Below are 24,505 nucleotides of genomic sequence, written 5' to 3'. Positions count from 1 at the left end.
ACCATAGGAAGCCCAAGCTCGGTATACGATTTATAGACTTTGTATGGGAAAATTAAATTTGAGCTTATAAATGCTAAAATAAGCTGTAAATATAGAAATAAAGTTCACTTGCCTCTACAAACAATTGTCCTCGTCTTTTCCGTGCAATCGGAGGCCAAACTGTGTCTGTTGTAGCCGGGTTTGTGGCTTTCGAATTTTTACAATGTTGTTAGTTGTCATTTCCTGTCTTAAAGAGAAGACGAGAATGACAACTAACGACATTGTAAAATTCGAAAGCCACAAACCCGGCTAAAACGGGCACAGTTTGCCCTCCGATTGCACAGAAAAGACGAGGACAACTGTAAGTAGAGGTAAGCGAATACATTTACAGCTTATTTTAGCATTTATAAGCTCAAAGTTAATTTTCTCATACGAAGTCTATAAATAGTATACCGAGCTTGGGCTGCCTGTGAACTAACAACCCATCCACGTTTTCCCATCGTGGAGTCTCTGGCATTGGCATAAATTGCCATTTTCTCATATTTACGTCAACCTATTCGAGATTGGCATGCTCTCATAATTTATCGTCTTTCTAAGGTAAAAATGTGACCCCATCACCATTTCGGTTGCGGTCGTTTCTTTCAAGAGAGTAACCAGATATACCATAGCTCTTCAAAACTAGACACAGTCATCGACCCCCGTTTCATTTAGGAGTAATTTATATTCTGTGTGCACTTCTGGGCCACCCTACGATCGAAATTCCGAACGTTTTGTACGTCAAAATACACCCTGGGAGAAGAGACCCTTTGATCTTCTTCTTCTTCTTCTTCTTCCGGACTTATGTGGGAAATTCGAAGGGCCTCTGCTCACAGGATATCGAAGTGGTCAATCGTGACGGTGCTCAGTCACATGAAACCGGAAATTGTCGTCATTTCGAGTGTCCACGATTTTCAAGCAGTTACACACGAGTACGTTTTTCCTTGACGAGTGAGTTTTATTTGCTATATTTTGCTGGTAGGACTGGGTGAGCCGACACTTATAAAAAATCTATGAAATGAAAATCGGGGGTGTTCCCTTGTCGTGGAATGGCAGAATTACCCAGAATTCTTTTCGGGCACGTACGAGGCAACTTAAGAAGCACGAGACTGGCCCTCGTGAAATGGCTGGCTAAAGCGCGGCCGGAGGTAAAAGTAGTGAGAGGGAAGATTTCTAGCCAGATACTAAGGAGTATCCAAACTGAGTTTTCTCTCCAGTCTTCTTGTCATGATGTTCGCGGAAATTACATTCTGTCCCTCAATAAACTTAGAACAACCAGTCATGGTCTTAATTCTTTTTCTTACTTCAGTATCAGCTAAGTTATGGGACGCGCTACCTGATTTTATGCGTACTGACTGAGTTAACAGGTTTTAAAATAAGAATCCAGGCCGCATTTTGTATAGCTGCTTTTAAAAAAATTCAAAACCAAGATAACGAGCATTGCCTTTTCACTGCCATGTTGTTATTAAACTGTAACAAGAGCCACATCGCCGAGCGCCGTAATTTGCCACTTTTCCGCTTGCCGACCCGTGTAGACTAGCTGGTATGCCAGCTTTTTAACAGGAGCACTTAAGTGTCAAGGAAAAACTTGACCAAGGAATTTCTGAAAATTTATACCTGTGATTTCTGTTGAATGGGAAGCGCCCTTTGTCAGCTTCCCATCGAAACATCTAAATTTCGTAAGCCACACATGTACGCATTGAGGAGTTTTTTTTTTTTTAAGGCAGTTATCAACTCAGTCCGTGAGTTCGGCACAGACGGACGTGCGCTTAACTCTTCCTTGAAACATTAATTATATTATGCAAATATGAGGATTATAATTTCCCCTCACACAACGTAAAATAAACCTCATTGTATACTGTAAAGCTGGTTTGGCAACCGAAATATCGCTGATAATTTAAATGCTATTGATCCTATGTTGTATGGGTCGTTTGTTCTCCTAATAGGGACCTGGAGAAATTTCTGATGAGCAGAATTATCGTTCACTGTGAGTTTCCTAATCTTCCATTGAGCTCATTTCGAGAACTGAGGACTTCATTCCATCGTCAAATCATCGGGAACAGTAAAAGTTCGAAATTCCGAACGTTTTGTACGTCAAAGACCTCTTCCTCTTTAATATGTAGGAAGTTCGAGTGCCTCTGCTCACAGGATGTCCAAGTGGTGAAGCCGGAAATTGTTGTCATTGCGATTGGCCAGGATGTTCAAGTTACACACGAGCGCGTTTTTCCTTGACGAGTTTTATTTGAACGAATGAACAAGTTTTCTTTGACAAGTTTTCACTGAAGCCCGCAATACAATTACAGAGCGGACGACATTTTCATTTTTTGGCTCGCGCTTATTTGACGAAAGAAAAAAGTTTTGGGTTACTTTCAGAAAGGTAAAACAATGACCTGCAACGAGTGACCTGTGGAATGTTGCCTGTGGTTTAGACCCGCCGGTTACAAGAGCCACAGCGCTGAGCGCCGTAATTTGCCACTTTTCCTTGCCGACCCGTGAAGACTACGCTATAATGCTAGCTTTTAAACAAGTGCACTTTTCAAAGAAAAACTTGACAAGTTTTTCTTTACACAGCAGCAGAAAATAAAATTTGGCAAGACTTGCTTGTGTGTAACCGGCTTAACGATTCTATCAAATCCCAAATCATGGCGTAGAATATAGTTTGTTTGGCTTGAGTGAATAATGCCACTTTTTCCCGCTCTTGGTTGCGGCAAGATGCTTTTGATTGATTCCGTAATGTTCAAGGTTTGTTTTAATTGGTTAGCGTAATAATTGGTGACAGAGTTGGATTTTATTTGCATTTTAACAATCTATAAAGAATCCACTGTAATTATTAACCTTGTAGTTGACCGTGCTGCTGACTTCTCTAAGGACTTGTTCACAAGAGGTAAGCTTAAATCATAGGCAGCCCAAGTTCGCGTCACTAGAGAGCGTGTAATAATTGATTACTAGTGGAAGATGACCTTTGAGTAAAAGCGGTGTTGCGTTACAGGCAGCCGTTGAGAATTTAAACGCGTTGTAAGACTTTGTATGGGAAACAAAATACCGAAGATTATGAAGCCTAAAAAACGCTCAATTTAACGTTCATTCAATAAAATGAATAAAAATGACTTACCTCTGGTGTATTTTTGTGCCTTTTGGAGCTTGTTTTACCGTTTCGGGAATTCCGTGTTTTCAATGTTTAAAGACGAAGTCAAGGCTGCACACTACGATTCCGACCGTTGTCAGCTCAGAGGCGGTTTGCGACTCGAAAATCCATCCCTGCCGCGATTTTTTCACGCAAAGCTAAAGCCACATCATTTGCGAACCTCGGTGAATGTTTCGTCGTCAAAAATCCCCACGCACTTGGCTGGAAATGAGCATTTTGTGCTTCCGATTACACGATAGCTGATGAAGTTAGTGGCTGGTGACACTGTATCACGACACGGAGCTTGGATCCGAGGTCAAATCAACTCCACCCGACGAGGTACAGTCATTTCATGTACAACACTTACCCCATCCCCACAGCGGCTTCTCGTAACCATGGAGCTCTTCGAAGCCGCTGTGGAGACTGTGGGGATGGGGTAAGTGTTGTACATGAAATGACTGTACATCGTCGGGTGGAGTTGATTTGACCTCGGATCCAAGCTCCGTGTCGTGATACAGTGTCACCAGCCGTTAACTTCATCAGCTATCGTGTAATCGGAAGCAGAAAATGCTCATTTCCAGCCAAGTGCGTGGGGATTTTTGACGACGAAACATTCACCGAGGTTCGCAAATGATGTGGCTTTAGCTTTGCGTGAAAAAATCTCGGCATGGATGGATTTTCGAGTCGCAAACCTCCTCTGAGCTGACAACGGTCGGAATCGTAGTGTGCAGCCTTGACTTCGTCTTAGAACATTGAAAACACGGAATTCCCGAAACGGTAAAACAAGCTCCAAAAGGCACAAAAATACACCAGAGGTAAGTCATTTTATTGAATGAACGTTAAATTGAGCGTTTTTTAGGCTTCATAATCTTCGGTATTTTATTTCCCATACAAAGTCTTACAACGCGTTTAAATTCTTAACGGCTGCCTGTAACGCAACACCGCCTTTACTCAAAGGTCATCTTCCACTAGTAATCAGTTATTACACGCTCTCTAGTGACGCGAACTTGGGCTGCCTATGGTTAAATCAGTTTCTAAGACGAACGATCACTGAATTCACATGCAATCTGGAGTTCAGGCGTCGGTTGAACTTAACTTATTTGTTTATCCAGCATAGGCCATGCTAACCTTGGCCTTCTCAGCTTAAAATAATCATTTATATATCATTTAAAATGTTTAGTTTCTTACTAAGATGAACTGAAGTGATCATCGCACGTTCACGTTCAATTTATCATGATTTATAATCAAGCTTAAAGGAGCTGTTACAATGTGAAATGTTTCGTGCAACTTGTGCGATGTGTCGTTGCACGAAACATTTCACAATGTAACAGCGCCATAAAACATCAGCTTTTTTACGGTTATACATTCAATATTTTATATTTTCATTAATTAGTTGAGTTTAGATAAATTTGTTTCATTTTGTTTATTATGAGCTCTAAACGTCAAATTGGCAGAGCAAGAGTCTTTCATTTGCCAAATCACGGCCACATAACAACTGAGAATGATTTTCCAGCTTTGTAAATGACATTTTGATATAGGGCTGACCTTTTTCAAATTTACCCAAATTCAATCCACTTCAATTCTTTCCAGTTTTGTCCATTCATGTCCCTTCTTGGCTTCCCTGTGTTTTGTTAGAGTTCTTCTATAGTTTTGAACAGTTATTTTGATATTTTAGTTAATTCTATGACCATTCGATCAGTGCTTAAATTGCCTAAACTTGCGTGACCTTGCCTTAACCATTCGTGGATAGCTGGGGACAGGATCCGATTTGTTTGTGTATAGATGACGCGAATCTTCGAATACCTATGAAAGACCTTGACATATGTTCACGGTCGCCCGGGTTGAATTTCTTTTTCGGGATGAAAAGTAATAATTAAATTTTGATATTAGCAGGCAAGACAGAACTTTATAGAAAACGACAAAACATGCAAATTAGAAAAAGCTTTTGTAGAACGAGAGACACAACAACGGGAGCTTTTGTTATTCAATGATATGGAAATAAGTGGCCCTGTATTCTGTAGTTCAGCCAGAAGTTGAATTTATAAGTAGGAAGAAGTGCTAATTATGCTAGTAACAACGAAATGTACATAAAACTATGTACCGCACAGACCTGAGAATTGGTTAGGCAATTTATAAATGTGTCTCCTACAACATTCCAAATTTGTGGCTTATTTCATTGAACGGTTTCGATTTTATAATTTTTTTGTTGCGTGACAGTGAAAACGATCTACTCTAAAAGCGAACACGTTTTATAAATCATTTCCGACCATATTTTTTTACTGCAAGAAATGAAAAAGAAGCTTTCTTAGATGAGAAGAAGAGGATTTGATTGCAATTGTGGAAGTACAAAATACTTTAATCTCTTAATCCTATTGAAACCCGCTGAGTGGACAAGGATCGTCAATGAAAACATGATGAAAAGCTAGTTGTTGGGAATTAGATAATTGCCTGACAACACAATGTTTTCCCGATAAACTCGCGCTAAAATCAGTCACTCACGATAGAATTTTAAACAGATATATTTGTCTCTCACGATGTCCCGATCTCGATTACAACACACTTCGATTACTAGAACAAAGATACTGCAAATTGTACAATGTGTTCTCTGATTGGTTAAAGTTACTAACGATGACAGGTTCGATGCCTATCCCTTTCCGGTCAACCAAACAATCAAATTCTATACGCATTAAAAATGTTTTGATTACGTAAACACACCATTTCCGACACTAGTGAATATAAACAGCGATAAAAATACAGAAATGTAGTTATATTAACCTGGTTTATATGGTCACTTGACCACCGTAAAGGAATTTGGTAGCTGACGTTTCCCACAGAGCGAAGGGCTAACAATGGAAACGTCAGCTACCTTTGACAACTCTCACCATACCCTGGGTGCCAGAGGAATTTTTTTCAATGTCGGAAAGAACGCTTAGCGATTCCAAATCAACGGCCGAGGACGATAAATCGCACGACCCCAGAACCTCAATTCCATGTCATCAAATTGGGGCAGAATTTGTCCTAGTTCGCTGATTGGACATTACGTTCGAGGGAGTTTCTGATTGGACAAATCGAAAAACCGGTTCTCAACAGGTGTTGCGAAAAGCAACGTTGCGTGACTTCGGCCCGAGAGGAAAAGGCCAAACTGTTTCGATGGTCCAACGTCCGTTTGCTGCTTCAGTGCCTTCACGCACTATAACGGCTTTGACAACGTGAAAAGATCCATTTTAATTAATTGTAGTTAAATTATTTTGTTTATCGATTCGCGCATGAGAGCACTTGTAGATATAGTCCTCAACTCTGATTGGAGGATCGTGTTGCCAGCGCGCGGTCAAATTCAAATGGACCAATCAGAGTTGAAGGTGAAACCACCTTGCGAGAGCCCTTGCGAGCGGGCGTTGTTGACTGCCCGGTCACAAGCCTCTGAGGAAAGCCGAAGAGGTGAATTTTAAGGCAAAGTTTTCGTTCTTCACGAGTCTTTCGGCCGCCGAAACACACGTATTTGGAGTGAAATTTATTGGGCTTTATGGAACTGTTGTTTTTATTGCGATTCGGGACTTTTCCTGTTGAGGAGAAAACGATTTGTGGAGTGAGGTCTGGCCAGCGATGGACGGAGTGGTCGGCCTTCCTACTCTTTTAGTAACGGTTTCCGGATGACTTCACTAAACGGCGTCAGAATGGCTCGAAACTCGGCACAAGAGACAAGCTCGTCACACATTTGAGGTAGGAAAACTTTATTTCAAATGAGATAGTTATTTACACAATTTTTTTACGATCGGTGATTTTCCCATACAATTCTCTATATACACAAGCTGTCGCATACACACGTATTTTCAGCTTGGGGAGCCTGTGCTCTGAGGGATTTCAAGCTTACGCACCTAAAATCAATACAACATCGTTAATATTGCTCCAAAATTATTAAAGCTGTTGAAATGAATAGCCATCACGGTAATCTCGATTTTCAGGAATGTTTGTAAATGATGCGCTTCATTGCTTCCTGTGGGAAGCAGTCTCAGCTTGGCGGCCAAAACTGGTTTGACGAGAAATCTGAACTGTCTCTTCGTATGGAAATGAGGTTCTGGGGTCGTGCAACCAGAGGCATTCTTCGTCCTCGACGTTGCTTTGGAATCGCTGAGCGTTCTCACTGACCTTGAAAAAAAATTCCACTGGCACCCAAGGTATTCTCACTACTGCTAACGAAAAAATTGTCAAAGAAACCAACCATTCAAGATCTCACCAAACGAGAAGTAAGTAAGCAAGCATCATTATTTACCCTCGGATTTTTGTAGCTAGCAGCTAATAACTCCGAAACCTCATCCGGTCATGTGTTTTTACGCATTTGCTTCAAAGCTAAGATTCATAAACCAAACAACCCTAGACGACCAATTGTTTCCGCTTGTAGTTGCCCCGGAACTTTAATCTCTTCTATCTCTAGCTCTTTAGACAAGATTTATGGCACCTATCGCTCACTCATTGCCAAAGACACAAACTACGCACTTAAATCTTCCGCGATTTCAAATCTCCTGGCGAAAACAAACTCATTTTTACTATGGAGATCACTTCTTTACATAATACTGTTAGTCGAAACGACGAAGGACTCCAAGCACTATGATAATTTTTCGACCAGCTCGTAAAACACTGTTTTTATTTTCTGAAAACTACTGTGAGCAGATCAGCGGTATTGCCATGACCACTAAAATGGGGACCAGCAGTGCTCATGATGTGGTAGTTATAGTAATCAATGTTCCTGTCAAAATTGGATGCACACCGACTGAAACCACATCACGTACGCATTTGCAAATCATATTTGGCCAAAAATGTACGAGAGAAGACTTTGTCTCTTTGTTCGACTTTATCAATGGGAAAAGAATCAGTGTTATGCTTATGACATTTAAAGAGCAGCAGCTTCTCCTCTAAAAGAAACGAGATGCTTCTGTGAAGCATACACTGGGTTGCCTGTGGTACGTGCTACAGAAAATCAGAAGGCACTGAATTGTGTGGTATTGAAATACAGCATTCCAGTCTCTGAAGAATAACAAATAAAAGGGAGGCGAGAAACATTGGCTTCTGGGCTGGCATGTTGATAGTTTTCAAGTTCCCTAAAAACTTCTTTTCACCACAAGTGTGCCCTCTGAACATCTGACAGCTTTGTAATAATAAACTTCACTGAAGTTTATCCCTGTTCAGCGGGGTTAGTGTTAGGATGGGAGACAAAAACAATAAACCCCTCATAAAAAACAGAAGCATCTGAGCGAAAATACTATTAACGCTAACAAATGCGAACTCAGCAAGGTACAGATTTTGTTTGCTTGCTTTATGCAAAACAAATATTGATGAAAAAGCAAATAACTATTGATACACGTTTTCAGAAAGAGCAGAAGGAAGTTTCCCGGACGGTCGATCGAGAATAAAATATTCACGACATGAAAACAACATTAATTTTGAACCGTGAATATAGAATATAAAAAGTTACGATCAGCGACAAACATTTTGGGAGATTTTTGCTACGTTCAAGTAAATTGCAAAATCGAAAGTGACATGGCCGGAATTCAGCGGGCGCCGTGATTAAGTTACCGCGGCATGTTTACTCGCCAAACAGTGAAGCATCTGTGTCAAATGATGGCAAGATACCGGGTTTTTGTAAGTTTCTTTTTCTGTCAAGTGTTTTAAAGTTTGACAATGAAATGAGCGAAGTCAAAACAAAGATCACAATCGCCCATCTCTTATTTATGCAAAGTCAAAATTTACTCTCCAAGACGCGTACGACGTTATTTATCACCAGGTAATTCCATCATTTCTGAAATAGCAGCTACTTTATTATTCATCTGCGTCACAAGTTTTCACTTAGGTTATTGCTTGATGTTTTTTTGCTCTTTTGTTTTCCTTTGTGTTACGTCATCTGTGAGTTTCACAGGTTTTTACACCGAGGATGAGCCGCGTTTTTGTTTTTTTTTAGTTTTCTTTTTCTTTCAATTGTTATAAATTTTGACAAGAAATGTGCGAATTCAACACAAAGATCACAATCGCCCAACTCTCAGAGGTTGACCATTGTTTCTGGAAAATCAAAAATTTACTCTCCAAGACAGGGTTATTTATCACCAGGTAATTCCATTGTTTTGGTAATAGCAGCTTCTTTATTATTATCAGCGTCACAATCTTTTGCCGATTTTGGGGGTCATTTTGTTGAAACTCAAGCACGCTTCCAACAGACCTGTTTATTTTCGTGACTTGTGCGTTACCACAAAAATTCTCCCCGTAACACATTTCAACACATGTATGCAAATTTGCAAAGCTCGAAAATTACACAACATGATAAATTTACAAAAGCTGGAAATTTCACAGAAACATTTTCCAGCGAAAATGATTTCTTGAAACAAGCAACATATTTGCAATAAGGGGCAAGAAATCCTTCCTATTTCAGTTGCGTGTGTGCAAGCGAAACACACAATCACAAAGCATATGCAATTAAATAAATTTCTGACAGTTCACATCAAACCCTTTTCGAAAGAACCTTGACCGTAAATAATAAAGCACAAAAGAGACAACAAGCTTTCATTCAAATAATTTTTCACTGTCACATTTCCAATTTTTTTAAACCTTTGCAGAGTTGAGTACAAAATGAATGTTACTTGCCGGACAAACAGGCAAACTTTAAATAGATGCGACTTCAGTAAACACTGTGAGACACACAACAGAGATCACAGGTCTACTTGTGGTATTCGATTCCTTCTCCGTCTTTGTTGAAGCCGTAATTTACCAGAGAAATTTCCATTTGGTTTCAGTGTTGTACGTAACACCACCTTGGCGAAATATTAGAAGTACAGCTCATTTTGATTTCGGCTCGACGGGCGAAAGATTCACGCTGTCGAAGTCCATTACTCGTCGCTTTTAAGATTCCAGATCTTTATGTTTCACCGCCTGTCTTGACGTTCCATTCTTGAGCTCCATATGGGTATATTTCTTTAAAGATATACTAAAACGCCGTTCGCGTTACAATCACTTTCGACGCCATTACAGGTTAATTGTGCAGAGCAAGCTACGCATTACCCCAGCCCCCTCAAACCTAACAAAATACGCAGAGAAGACTCTATGCACACCACTTAGCAGGGGAGTGACAGGCAAGAATTTTCCCGACACGGAAAAAAATAAACGAGATGCTTCTGTGAAGCATACACTGGGTTGCCTGTGGTACGTGCTACAGAAAATCAGAAGGCACTGAATTGTGTGGTATTGAAATACAGCATTCCAGTCTCTGAAGAATAACAAATAAAAGAGAAGCGAGAAACATTGGCTTCTGGGCTGACACGTTGATAATTTTCAAGTTCCCTCACAACTTCTTTTCACGACAAGTGTGCTCTCTAAGCATCTGACAGCTTTGTAATACTAAACTTCACTGAAGTCAAGCCCTGTTTCGCAGGGTTAGTGTTAGGATGGGAGACCAAAACAATAAACCCCTCATAAAAAACAAAAACATCTGACCGAAAATACTTCTAAAGTATTAACGCTAACAAATGCGAACTCAGCAAGGTACAGATCCTGTTAGCTTGCTTTATGCAAAACAAATATTGATGAAAAAGCAAATAACTATTGATAAGAAAGAGCAGAAGGAAGTTTCCCGGACGGTCGATCGAGAATAAAATATTTACGACATGGAAACAACATTAATTTTGAACCGTGAATATAGAATATAAAAAGTTACGATCAGCGACAAACATTTTGGGAGATTTTTGCTACGTTCAAGTAAATTGCAAAATCGAAAGTGACATGGCCGGAATTCAGCGGGCGCCGTGATTAAGTTACCGCGGCATGTTTACTCGCCAAACAGTGAAGCATCTGTGTCAAATGATGGCAAGATACCGGGTTTTTGTAAGTTTCTTTTTCTGTCAAGTGTTATAAAGTTTGACAATGAAATGAGCGAAGTCAAAACAAAGATCACAATCGCCCAACTCTTATTTATGCAAAGTCAAAATTTACTCTCCAAGACGCGTACGACGTTATTTATCACCAGGTAATTCCATCATTTTGGAAATAGCAGCTACTTTATTATTCATCTGCGTCACAAGTTTTCACTGATTTTGGGGCTCATTTTGTTGAAACTCAAGCACGCTTCCAACAGGTCTGTGAACCCTTCCTGCTTACAGAGCAATACTAAAAAACTTCTCCCATATCACATTTCAACCTTAAGCTCGAAAATTCAATACACAACATGATATTATAATTCACAAAGGCAGAAAATACCACAGAATCCCTTTCCAGCGAAAATTTTATTGAAACAAACAACATATTTGCTCTTAGAGGCGAAAACCTCTTCCTATTTCATTGCGTGCGTGAAGACAAGAAACTCAATTGTGTCAAATTACCATGTACTTCAGGTAAATACTGCTCACTTTGATTTCGTCTCGACGGGCGATAGATTGTTGTCGAAGTCCAGTACTCGTCGCTTTTGAGATTCATGCCTAGTTTATCCAACTGATTTTCTATTATTGAGCTCCATAAGGGTATATTTTGTTTAAGGATCCACTAAAACGCCATTCGCGTTGCATGACTTTCGACGCCATTGCAGGCTAAGTTAATGATTCTACTGTGTCCACCAGAGAAATCTACGCAGTTCCACTACCCTCTCGATCCTAAGAAAATACGCGCAGAAGGCTCTATGCACAAAGACACCACTTAGCAGGGGATTGACAGGCAAGACTTTTACCGACACGGAAAAAAATACTAAAACGGAAATCTACCCATTTTCCGACTGGGTTTAGCAACCCAGTAAAAAACGACGAAATCAACGCAGACCTCGACTGGTTTGCCATAGGCAACCCAGTAACAAAAGGTTATATCGTTTATCAGTTTTCTGGAAGAAGGGTTAGGCACACGATTTTCATTTCCGCCGTTCCATTTTCCATCATTCCAGCATTTCCGACGATGGGGTTTTTATGCCTCCCAACCTATCTAACAGCCGATATTTTTTTGTCCTCGAACTGTTTTCGAATTTATAATATTTAGTATATAGATATCGGGATTTTTCTTGTTCCTAAAATTTGATATCTTCATCCCACAAAGTGAAGATATTATTTTATATTTGGCACGTGTGGATATTGATGTCGTCATGGTTATGGGCATGTCAGCCGATAATGTTAGTACATCCTGTTCGACACGCGCGACGTTGTCATTAATTGACATTCAATCAGTTTCATTTAAAACCCAGGGAAAATAATAGACTCTAGATACGAAGACAGTGAGGCTACAGGCCACTTTCTTCAGGCAAGGTGATCACTTTTCAGTGCTTTTAAAAGTTAGCCGGTTACACAGGAGCAAGTCTTCCTAGCTTCAACAAGGTGCAAAAAAGTTTTCTCTTTTTTCCTTCGCTATCGCTTACCTCACTCGTACATTTACTTTCAGTAGATCGAAATGTTTGTCAGAGTCTACGCGGGGAATGGGGCTCAAGTGACAAAGTCTATTTTTAGTAATAGCTCACAACGTTACTATCGTCTTCTTTGATGAGTTTTGCCTTGACAAGTTTCATTTGCTCTTGTGAACAAATGAGCAAGTTTGCTTTGACAAGTTTTCAGTGTTGCCAGCAATACAAGTACACAGCGGACAACAAAAAACGGAAACGCAGGGAAACAGTTTCCATTCAGTTTTTTTTGACCGTGAAATATCTATTCTTATAAGTAGTTTTTTTGAAACACATTTCAGAATAAAAACTAGCGATAAAAAACGACGTTTCGATCTCTCTGAGATCATTTTCAAGTAGTAAAAGAAGCGAATAAAATCTGCATATATAAGTACAAATTAAGACGTGAGAATGTCCAAAGATAAAATATGTAAATACAAGCGCTAAAATGTAAGTGTTAAAATACTATATAAACTAGGTATACCTATCGATAGAGTGCCAACGAGCGATCAATGTGTGGTTAGATAAGGGGTTTGATGCTGAGGCATAGATTTTTGGAATTGATAGTAAAATTTTTGATAAGAGTAACATGGAAACTGAACTTAAGTTTTAAGAGCTTGGTAATAGTAACCAAGTCATTTAATAACTTGAACATGTAAACGGATGTGAATAGTTTTTGTTACTAATGTAACATTATAAACAATAACATAACAAAGAACATGAATTGTGTTGTATAGTAGAACTGTTGCTTTGAAATAGCATAAAAACAACACTGAATTTTGCAGTTACAATATGTTGATTGAAGCATATAAAAGGAGTCTTAATTATTACAATGTTTGACAGAGTGAACAGAAACATGCATGTACTAGTGTTAGCGAACTCAGTAATGTTAAAAAAAGCATATGAACTTGAACGTGAAAACCAATGTGAATGGTTTTCTGTTATTAATGTAACATCTTGAACACCAATAGCATGGTAAGAAATAATATTAACTTGTTTTGTATGTATGTTTTTAAATAGCGCGTAACGCAACATTGAATTAGAACATGGTAATGAAAGTTTCTTGAAGTCTTGATACTTAAGTGTTGTAAATAAATATTGTAGTCCGTGGTCGGGCTTTGTTAATTCTGTACTCTAGGACAGTTTAACTTGACAGTGAAGATGATGATATTTCAGTGATCACTTAAAATTCTGTTGACATTATATTTAAATTCTATTTCTTGGAGATCCATAAGTAGTTCTTCAATTGTATCCGAGTCGTTAAGTAATGAGATTGTGGGGTGGGCGGCGAACAGGGACTCCAAGACATCTGTAAATGCTGTTAACCAAATGTCTTTTTCATCCAAATGTACAAGTAGTTGTACAGATGCATCTCTTTTGCATTGCATCTTTCTTTTTCGGACTCCACAGTTTTTACATTTGAGTGTGTTTTGTTGGGTGATTTCATTAATTTTTCGTTTACATGCTTGGCAGGTGATGAAAATGCTTAGTTTGTTGATCATTTTGAAGCTCTCTACTTTTGCTTCTTTCTTTGGATTTTCAAGTAATGCAGGGCCATTGATAGGTGTCAACTGTTGATTGGCTTCTTTAAACGTTGTTGTAGGGGTTGTTCCCAGATGAGTGATTCCTTGGAAGTGCTTTACACTAAGGTTTTCAAACTCATATGTGGTGCCAGTTTTGATGGTTTTGTAAAGTGGATCCCATATATGAATAGTAGCAGTTCCAGTTTCATCCTCCAGGACACAGTCTTCTTTTACAGTTGTCATTTCACTTGAGGATTTCAATTGAACAGGTTTAGGGTTTTCATTTCCCAGTGAAATGGAAGCAGTGACATTTACTTTCTGATTGACTTGGAGTGTGGGGAGCTCCTCAAGCGTAATCTTCTTGGAAGGCTGAGTTGAGGGCCCAGTCTTTTGGGATTTGTTGATGGGTTTGTAATCAAAATCAATATCAAAGGTTGGTGTTACCCTTACTGTTGATTGCTGGTTGAATATGATGTGATTGCTGCTGTTTTGCTTAGTGTTTTTGAGGGTTACAGCTGTTTTTGATGCTTCGTGTTCTTGTAGCATGGAGTGGTTTGCACTATTAAACCCTACAACTCTTCTCAATTTTGATGGGCTGGTTTGTAAATCAAAATCATACCACTGATTTTGATTTCGCGAGCGTTTTATAGGGCTCAAATTCTGAATGTAGCCACGGTGATTATCTAAGAAAGAGGGAATAAAATTTGAAGTTAGACATGAAATGTTAATCACAATAAGTTAGTGCACCTGTAAGAACATGTGGACTGTAAAATTCATAAGTGAACCAACAAATGTTTTTTTTGTTACTGTCAATGAAATGTTTTGCAGCTCTTTGCAGCTTGTGACTATTGTCAATTGTGTAGTAATCAAATCAAATCATTGACCACAGTTCAGACAGCACAGTCAGAAGTTGGGAGGAGCCACCAAAGATTTCAGTGACAGTAGTGAAGTTGCATTTGTCAGTATGGTTGGAATTTTAGAAACTGCAATATATATCTTGTGTAGATGTAATCTACTATGGTGAGGCCAGACGAGGATTTTTTTACAAAAATGATAAGGGGTTGTTCCCTTTCAGTAGTTTTTGCTCATTCAATTCCCCCTCCCCAGCCACTTTCCAAAAAGAAAACAGGAATATGGAGAACCACAAAAAAACAAACATTGTAAATTAAAGCTACAGGTACTTACCAGAGTTTGTATTTTCTTTTGACGTGATTGACTGACAGGAGATCTGGAAACTGAAGAAAAAATAAACTTTTCAAACAGTGCAGAAACATTTTTTTTGAAATATCAAAGATTTTGTAAGCAGAAAGCACCGACAATATGTTTCCTTTTTTTAGAGTAGGATATGAAATGTCAAATGTTTTTAGAAAATATTTGGAAACAGTCACCACAGGGAGACAAGATCAAAATTGTACAAAGTTGATTTTGAATTGTAACTGACTTTTATCTTTTAATCTTAAGTGTAAAAGAAATATTTATGCGTGCATTGATCGGTTTGATTAAATTGTTTAAAAGAGCATGACATAAACGAAAATGTATTTTTAAGATATTTTGAGATGTGAACTCAGTGTTTCATTAGTCAACATATCAAGACGGTTTTCTTCTTCTAATCTAAACTTAAAGTTAGTAGACTTTTTGACTGCTTGAAACCTCTCTAGTGTCATTGGCTCAGTAAGATCTTTTTTTACCCTGCTTAAAGCCACATATGTAATTCCAGGAGATCTTTCGGATGATCCTAAATCAATCCAAGCTTTAGAGAGAGTTAGACCTTGACATTTATGAATTGTCATCGCCCAGGCTAATTTTAATGGCAATTGCTGTCGCTCATATTTTTTCCTAAACTTTCTGAAACTTGGGTGATGGGACAAATTGGGACACATCTTTGAAACTCAGATGAAACTGATGGTCCTTTATATTCATCATCAAATTGAACCAATACACATATTGGAAGACATGGAGGTTGTTGTCCTTCAGCATACACAAAGTCAAGTATTGTGCCTAATGCTCCATTACAAAGGCCAACATCAGTCCATAGATTCATCGTTAACATTACTTTTGCTCGTTTTGATAAGTAGACTATAGGTTCAAGGCCTCCCATGTCGTCAGCACTAAGTGTTTGTGCTCCAATAGAGTGACGAGCTTTAATTATGGCTATTGGTTGACCCAAGCTTTTAAGTCTACTAATGTTTAATTCTGCGACTTTTTCCTTATGATAACAAATTCTTACAGAATTCTTTTCAAACTCATTCACATTGTGCACTTTGTCAGGTGTTCTGGAAATTAAAGAGTGCCAATCCGATTCAGTTGATTCACCATGGCGAGCTCGGGTTAGCATTTCTCTAAAATTGGATTGTTCAATATTGTTTCCTTGAACTCTTTGATTAACTGTCAATTTAACAACTTTCTTGAATTCATGATATAGGAGAAAACCTTGAATTTGTTTTTCTGTTTTTGGCATAGAATGGTAAAGTGGTTTGTCACCTACAGGTGGTAACTGAGCTATGTCACCAACAAGAATGACAGATATGCCGCCAAATGTCATGTCTGTTCTTCCAGTAGCTTGTCTGCAACGACTATCAATCCATCCGAACAAACTCTGGCCAACGAAAGAGTATTCATCTATTACTAAATATTGAACGTTTTCAAGGTCACTTTGCAGTTGTTGTAAAGGTATTCCTTTTAAATCACAATGTCTTTTTGAACCAATAGGTAATTTTAGCAATGAATGTAGCGTTACTCCATTGACATTGAATGATGCTTTTCCAGTGTAAGCTAAAACCTTACATTTTTCCTGAAGCAAATTTCTTAAGGAATCAATGAGATAGCTTTTACCTGTTCCTGCTACACCCATAATAAGAAAGCGTAAGGGATTTCGTGCTCTAGTTTCAACAATTTTCCTCAATATTAGAAATTACATAAAAAAAAGAGTTTTGTAAAGGAACGCTGGCCGATTGAAGTTTCAGTTTGATTAATGAACACGCTGGTTCTACTGATTGCTAAACCCGCTAGTTGAAGTCAGTAGCGAACACGCTGGTTCTATTGGTCTCTCAACCGCTGTATCACACGCTAGTGCTATTGGTCTCTTGATCGTATCTCAAACAGTAAATTCGAACACTGGATTTGTTCTAGTTTCAACACTTTTCCTCAATATTCGAATTACATGAAAGTTTTGTAAAGGAACGCTGGCCAATTGAAGTTTCGGTTTGATTAATGAACACGCTGCTTCTATTGATTGCTAAACTCTTTAGTTCAAGTCAATAGCGAACACGCTGGTTCTATTGGTCTCTCAACCGCTGTATCACACGCTATTGCTATTGGTCTCTCGACCACGTATATTCTAAGCCTATGAAATTCTTTACAATTCAATAACGACCACAACAAAGAAAACACTTACCTTCTACAACAAGATCGCGCTGCTTCCACTTCAAACCAAGCGACGCTTACAACAAGATCGCGCTGCTTCCACTTCAAACCAAGCGACGCTTACACCAAGATCGCGCTGCTTCCACTTCAAACCAAGCGACGCTTACAACAAGATCGCGCTGCTTCCACTTCAAACCAAGCGACGCTTACAACAAGATCGCGCTGCTTCCACTTCAAACCAAGCGACGCTTCCAAATCAACAACCACGCGAAAGTGTCTACATGTACCGCCTCCTGATTGGTTGAAAGCTACAATCTAACACGTCTTTTCATTAGCTCGAATAGTTCCTTCCTTGCAATTGGCTCAAACTGAGACATCTTACATCTTACACCTTACACCTTACACCTTACACTTACACTTTTAATGCCGATCGAGAATTTTTTCGCATACGCCATTCTTCGCGCGGCACTATTCTCTGCCGCCTCGCCAGCCGAGCGTCTTCGCTCAGCTGGCTCGTTGGCAATAACTTGCACGGATTAAATCTACATGACTGTTGGTTAAAACGCTAAAGCGTGAGTGTTAAGATACCAAAACGCTATAAAGAACTATATAAATAACTTCGCACGGATTGAATCTGACTGTTTGTTCAAAGTTGGTTTAAGCTCCTTTATAAAAAGCATTTCGTAGATGAGGCAATCGAATTTACTTTCGCACTTTCTCAAGATCTTAAAGTCACGATATATGTCACTCGGGACTGTTCCATGTTGCTCTTTAATGTGATTCCCGATTGAAGACGATCCTTTCATGTGTTCCTCGACGCGCTGATAGAGGTGTCGGCACGTATACCCGACATAGTTTGCATCGCACAAACCACACTTGTAATGGTAAACAACGCGTTGCTGGTTTATGATAGGCGGCTTCTTTTCTTTCGGTTTGATATGGTGTCCAATCTTACGGCTTGTATACACGGCGTGAATATCCATTCCAATTTTTCGGCCCAGTTCCCCAAGTTGCCTTCGCGCTGAATTAGCCGATCTCTGATCTTTGAAAGGTAACACTATTCTGACAGGCGCCTCATTCACGTTACATGCTCGTGTGGAAATTGCCTCGTCGGAAACTTTCTTGGTGACAAAATTACTGATGGTCGATTGCAGCAGTTGGGCTGGGTACTGAAGTCGGGAGAACGTTTGTGTGAGACGGTCACATTCCAGGTGGAACAGTTGCTGGATCGTGCCTTTAAATTGTCATCTACCTGGAAACTGTTCCACCTGGAATGTGACCGTCTCACACAAACGTTCTCCCGACTTCAGTACCCAGCCCAACTGCTGCAATCGACCATCAGTAATTTTGTCACCAAGAAAGTTTCCGACGAGGCAATTTCCACACGAGCATGTAACGTGAATGAGGCGCCTGTCAGAATAGTGTTACCTTTCAAAGATCAGAGATCGGCTAATTCAGCGCGAAGGCAACTTGGGGAACTGGGCCGAAAAATTGGAATGGATATTCACGCCGTGTATACAAGCCGTAAGATTGGACACCATATCAAACCGAAAGAAAAGAAGCCGCCTATCATAAACCAGCAACGCGTTGTTTACCATTACAAGTGTGGTTTGTGCGATGCAAACTATGTCGGGTATACGTGCCGACACCTCTATCAGCGCGTCGAGGAACACATGAAAGGATCGTCTTCAATCGGGAATCACATTAAAGAGCAACATGGAACAGTCCCGAGTGACATATATCGTGACTTTAAGATCTTGAGAAAGTGCGAAAGTAAATTCGATTGCCTCATCTACGAAATGCTTTTTATAAAGGAGCTTAAACCAACTTTGAACAAACAGTCAGATTCAATCCGTGCGAAGTTATTTATATAGTTCTTTATAGCGTTTTGGTATCTTAACACTCACGCTTTAGCGTTTTAACCAACAGTCATGTAGATTTAATCCGTGCAAGTTATTTATATAGTATTTTAACACTTACATTTTAGCGCTTGTATTTACATATTTTATCTTTGGACATTCTCACGTCTTAATTTGTACTTATATATGCAGATTTTATTCGCTTCTTTTACTACTTGAAAATGATCTCAGAGAGATCGAAACGTCGTTTTTTATCGCTAGTTTTTATTCTGAAATATCTATTCTTTCAATAAAGTACATTTTTAATCGTTCTAAGCTTACTCGAAAAGGTATGCAGTTTCTTACCTTTTAGTGCAGCAACATCTAAACCAAGAACTTCATCTCCTAATAGGTGAAGAATCTCTTCACGCATTTTTTTTCTTGTTTCAATCCCCGGGGGGGGGGGGGGGGTACTCCCTTATATGGGCTATATAGGTATGTGCGACCCCAAAGGGTAGGGTTTTTCAGCCGTTTTGGTCATAAATAGGGTATCGATTTTGGCCAATTTTCCTCCATTTTGGTCATAAATAGGGTATCCATTTTTGCACTCTAGTCTTGAATTCGTTTTTTATTTAGAAGCTACTTCTTTATAATGTAACCTACCTAATAAAAGCAGATAAACATTGCCTTTAACATTGGTCTGAACTAGGGAAATAATTATAAGGCAGGTCTGCACCAGGGTATTGATTTAAGGGTCAGGTCATAAATTGGGTATCAAATTTTTGGTCAGGTCATAAATAGGGTAGGGAAAATCGCAGATCTTGGTCATAAATAGGGTAAGGGTTTTGGGAAGAGGGCCGCACACCCATACCCAATTTTTCTGGGAGTACCCCCCCCCCCCCCCGGGATTCCAGGAGAAGAGATATAGCAAGGAAATGTCACGATATAAACAAACAGTGCTTTTCCCTGTCATACTCATCTGCCGTCAAAGCGAGCAGGAGAACAAGACCGCTGAGATCACGCAATTTCTTTTTGTCAAGTTTTCCTCGGCGACACGTACGGACCAGCAAGTGATGCAACTTGTTAAGTTTTTCCGTGCTAGCATTTGAACAAGTGGACTTGTCAAGGAAAAACTTGACAAGTTTTTCTTTACACAACAGCAAATAAAACTTGTCAAGTCAGAACTTTTCAAGGAAAACTTGCTCGTGCGTAACCGGCTTTTAACAAGAGAGTATGAGGGTAAGAGAGGTGATCCTTCATATTGGCTCTATACCCATCGTAATCCCTATTAAGTTTTTTTAGATCTCCTGCGAGATCCGATATTCCCGCGAGGGTTAATAACTGATAGCCAATCATTTAATAAACCATAAGATAAAAAATACATATCCTGTGTTACATAAACGAGAATTGTGTAATGAATTTACAATAATATACTGTAGCTAAAAGTGAATTATGTAATTATAACAGGTTGTGTTCAAAAATGAGTCTATTTACAAATGTGTTATTGAAAAGTTCGGTGTTAATCTATGGGCGGAGGCCAACTGTGCGACGTAAATTATATTGCTGGGGTTTAGGCTTCGGTAGAATTTCATTTACCGGATAATAGGTTAGAGCCCTAGCTTTTAAGCTACAATTGTAGCGTTTAACTGATCAAGTGATTCACGATCAAAGGTAATAAGGGCTGCGTTCCTTCGCTGCGATACCAGGTCAACACCTTTCCACCATTGCTTCGAGCCAATCAAACCCACATTACACTGCCTTCTGTTCTCACTGATCACTTCCGAAATCCTCTTATTCAACTCTTTCAACCGAGCTTCATCGGACACCCTTGATCTCGACCTCAACATGGCTTTAACAAGAGGGGTCATCCAGGCAGGGTCACGTGATGACATAGTGACCACCCTTACTGGCATACACCTATCCAAGTGACTCCGTATAGTTGTCTCCAGTTTGTTCACCGCCTCCTCTCGAGGAGATTTAATGGGGCGACGACTCTTTACTCCCTATATCGGTTGTTTTCTTTACGACCTACACATCTTAGAACCAAATTTGTCGCTTCCTCTGCCGTTCCTCCGTTTCCATGGTCCTCTTTGCTTGATTATTCCGAACTCTTTTAGACCTCCAGACAATGAAGCCAAAGGTTTGCCAGCAGATTTACGCAACCTAAGAATATCACAACGGTCCAGCATGCGTGCATTCTTTCTTCGGTGGACACAAGTTTTGCAATGTTTAGTTGAATTGACGGCATCTCTGTCACGATCCTCCCATCCAGGATTGGGATGAATGTCCATTGATATAGTGATATCGAGGAGAACAAATTTCTCCGACGGTGCTGCCAGAAGGAGCAACCCACGACTGTCCCACCTAACGACAACCCTCTTTACCTGCAAATGCCGGAATAATGCATACGGAATGCAAAATTCGTCGCCCCATGAAGACAATCTTGTCTCAGGTAACCATTTAGAAAGGTTTCACCCCCAACAGACACGAACATATTAGCAAAAAGACATAATATTGCAAGAGCTCTTAAGACCGTGGCAGTCATCTTGGTATGCAAATCTTCAAAATGTCCCCATTTTTACCAATGTTAACAGCTGAGCGAATTCCCACGCAATGATTCGCGTCGTGCGGTGGCCAATCTGATAACTGATAGCCAATCATATGTCCCCATTTTTAACAATGTTAACAGCTGAGCGAATTCCCACGCAATGATTCGCGTCGTGTTAACCCACGTAGGAATACCGGATCTCGCAGGAGATCTAAAAATAACTTAAGAGGGATTACTATGGGAATAGGGCCAATATGAGGCATTACCTCTCTTACCTTCATACTCTGTTGGCTTTATGACTTAGATGTCTTATTTGGATTTTTATTATCAAAAACAATAAACAAACTGCGGTGATAAACATATTACATTGCATTTTAACTTGACGTTTCGTATGATACAACATACATCTTCAGAAGTGACGGTTAAACAAATTTTTTAAAAAAACTATTTATTGGTAAAACTTTCAAAGAGACTAGTAACTAGATTTCAAAGTTTTACACATATATAATCTGTATAATTACTGGGTTGCCAGTGTGGCAATGCCAATCGGATAATGGGTAATATTTCGTCGTTTTATTTTCCGTGTCGGTAAAAGTCTTGCCTGTCACTCCCCTGCTAAATGGTGTCTTTGTGCATAGAGTCTTCTGTGCGTATTTTGTTAGGTTTGATGGGATTGGAGTAATGCGTAGATTTCCCGGGTGCACACAGGAGAACATTTAATTAACCTGCAATGGCCTCGAAAGTCATTTTAACGCGAATGGTGTTTTAGTGCATCTTTTAAAGAAAATATACCCGTATGGAACTCGGGAATGGAGCGTGCGGTGAAAAATAAATATCTGTAATCTTAAAAGCGACGAATAATGGACGTCGACAACAAACTTTCGCCCGTCGAGCCGAAATCAAAGTGAGCTGCCGTGATTTCTAATATTTTGCCAAGCCAAATGTGGTGTTATGTACAACACGGAAACCAAACGGAAAATTCTCTGGTAACTTATGGGTTCAACAAAGACAGAGAAGGAATCGAACACCTTTAGTGGATCTGTGATCTCTGTTGTCTGGCTATTTTGATTTTGATTTTTTTTTTGGTCGTCCTCAGTCTTCAGAGTTTCTACAGCCAGCTCGGGTTGAAATGCTAGAAAAAGTCAGTAATTCCCAGGCAAAACCTCTATCAATAACAAAATTTCCCAGCCAGCTCATCGAAACACCTGTATTTTTGCCAGCCAGCAAGATTCCTCTGGGGAACAGATAATGTGAGGAATAGATTCGTTGAGTGCCCCTGCATTTTCGAGTTTAAAACTCTTAATTAACTCAAGATGTCCCCTAAACACCCTAAAATGATGTGACATAACCTGTTTATAATCTTTTATCTTGGAGGCTGTGGTAGTAGCTAGAACATAATCAAAGGGTCAAAGGAAAGACGGTAAAACACACCTTTGTTTATTTAATAAACTTCACAGGGGCACCCAACGTCAATTTTCGGAAAATATCTGTTCGGAAGAAGATTTGAGATCTAGAATTTTCGGAACATTTGTTGTAAAATTTCTTGCTTGCCTGCCTGTCCTAGGATTTTCGAACCTCTAAAAAATGGTATAATTGTCCATTTTAACGGATTTTCTCCCTAAAAAGGTCACCTAGAATTTTCGGGAGCCCTTTTTCTGGCTGAAATTTTCGAAAAGGTAAGTTTTGATCCCTATAATTTTCGGATCACTGGACTTTCAGCTAGGAAATCCGAACAGATGAAAAAATTTTAGGGCATAAAAATACGACTATATCTACCGTTTAAGTACTAAAATACGTTTAACGATGCTATGTCTAAGTGGTTTTGAACTATACTCTCGTTTGGTGCCCCTGACTTCAAACAAAAACTATTACTTTTACGTAAACTTGACCATGAACAACAATAAACAAATTTCGATTATGATCATTAATTTACATGATGTCTCCTTTGAGACAGAGATTTCCACTCAGAAGACTTGAAGATAATCAAGATACACAAGAAACCAGGCCTCAATTTTCAAAAGGTGGATAACGCTATCCATCGGATAAATCATTATCCACCGGATAAACACTTGAAAAACCAATTGAGTTATCCAGTAGATAGCGATTTATCCAGCAGATAAAGTTTTGTAGTTCTCGCGAATTGTAGGTAATTCTGGTTTCTGGTTTCTGGTTTCTGGTTTCTGGTTTCTGGTTTCTGGTTTCTGGATTCCGGATTCCGGACTCCGGATTCTGGTTCCGGCTTTTAGTGCTGCCCGCTCATTCATTACTAGGTTGCACGTAAACATTTCTATCATGTGGCGTTTGCTTTGCCAACGGCCATAAAATGGTCAAAATTGCATCCAAATTACTCCATACGGTTCGCTTAGCCGATGTAATTGTTTAACTAAACTTACCGGTAACAAAGTTGCTGCATCTTTTGTCGTCAAACCACCATCTGTTTATGACATTTTGAGGGGGACATTGGGGTACTCTGAATACCGCAACACCGCAAGAAAAATTAACAAACACCGCATCACCGCAAGAAAAGCAGACGAAACACCGACACCGCAATAGTCCATAAATGGACTGGCCTGGGTTTCTCGAAGCATGGTTAGCGCTAACCAGCGTTAAATACCATGGAAACCTATAGGTTTTGATACCTCTAGCCAATGGTTAGGGCTAACCAGGCTTCAAGCAATCACAGGTAGCCCAAGCTCGGTATACGAT

At 39.5% G+C, this 24,505-nt stretch overlaps 3 protein-coding genes across 9 annotated transcripts in view; 1 reads left to right on the top strand and 2 right to left on the bottom strand.

The window, feature by feature from the left end:
• Positions 1-2,791: 2,791 nt before the first annotated feature.
• LOC138029621 (short transient receptor potential channel 6-like) overlaps positions 2,792-24,505 on the top strand; it is a 73,186-nt gene continuing 51,472 nt past the window's right edge. Inside the window, exons 1-2 of one of the 7 annotated variants that reach the window (XM_068877324.1) lie at positions 6,565-6,859; positions 7,102-7,383. The gene's annotated coding sequence lies outside the window, so the exon portion shown is untranslated. Of the gene's footprint in view, positions 2,900-3,676; positions 3,955-6,564; positions 6,860-6,958; positions 7,388-9,005; positions 9,239-10,657; positions 11,145-24,505 lie in introns of those variants that run through there. The other 6 variants (XM_068877353.1, XM_068877338.1, XM_068877329.1 and 3 more) reach the window with 6 other exon arrangements.
• LOC138037604 (uncharacterized) lies at positions 13,672-15,840 on the bottom strand. The gene is given in 4 exon segments (XM_068883507.1): positions 13,672-13,713; positions 13,715-14,733; positions 15,236-15,278; positions 15,739-15,840. Coding segments are annotated over 4 exon segments (1,206 nt in total).
• LOC138037603 (ATP-dependent DNA helicase PIF1-like) lies at positions 15,855-16,901 on the bottom strand. Its single transcript, XM_068883505.1, has one exon. It carries the CDS (start codon positions 16,899-16,901, stop codon positions 15,855-15,857), a length of 1,047 nt encoding a protein of 348 aa, XP_068739606.1.

Source organism: Montipora capricornis, chromosome 2 (assembly GCF_036669925.1).
Source record: "Montipora capricornis isolate CH-2021 chromosome 2, ASM3666992v2, whole genome shotgun sequence".
Taxonomy (NCBI): Eukaryota; Metazoa; Cnidaria; class Anthozoa; order Scleractinia; family Acroporidae; genus Montipora; species Montipora capricornis.
This window is presented reverse-complemented; position numbering and strand designations above follow the sequence as displayed.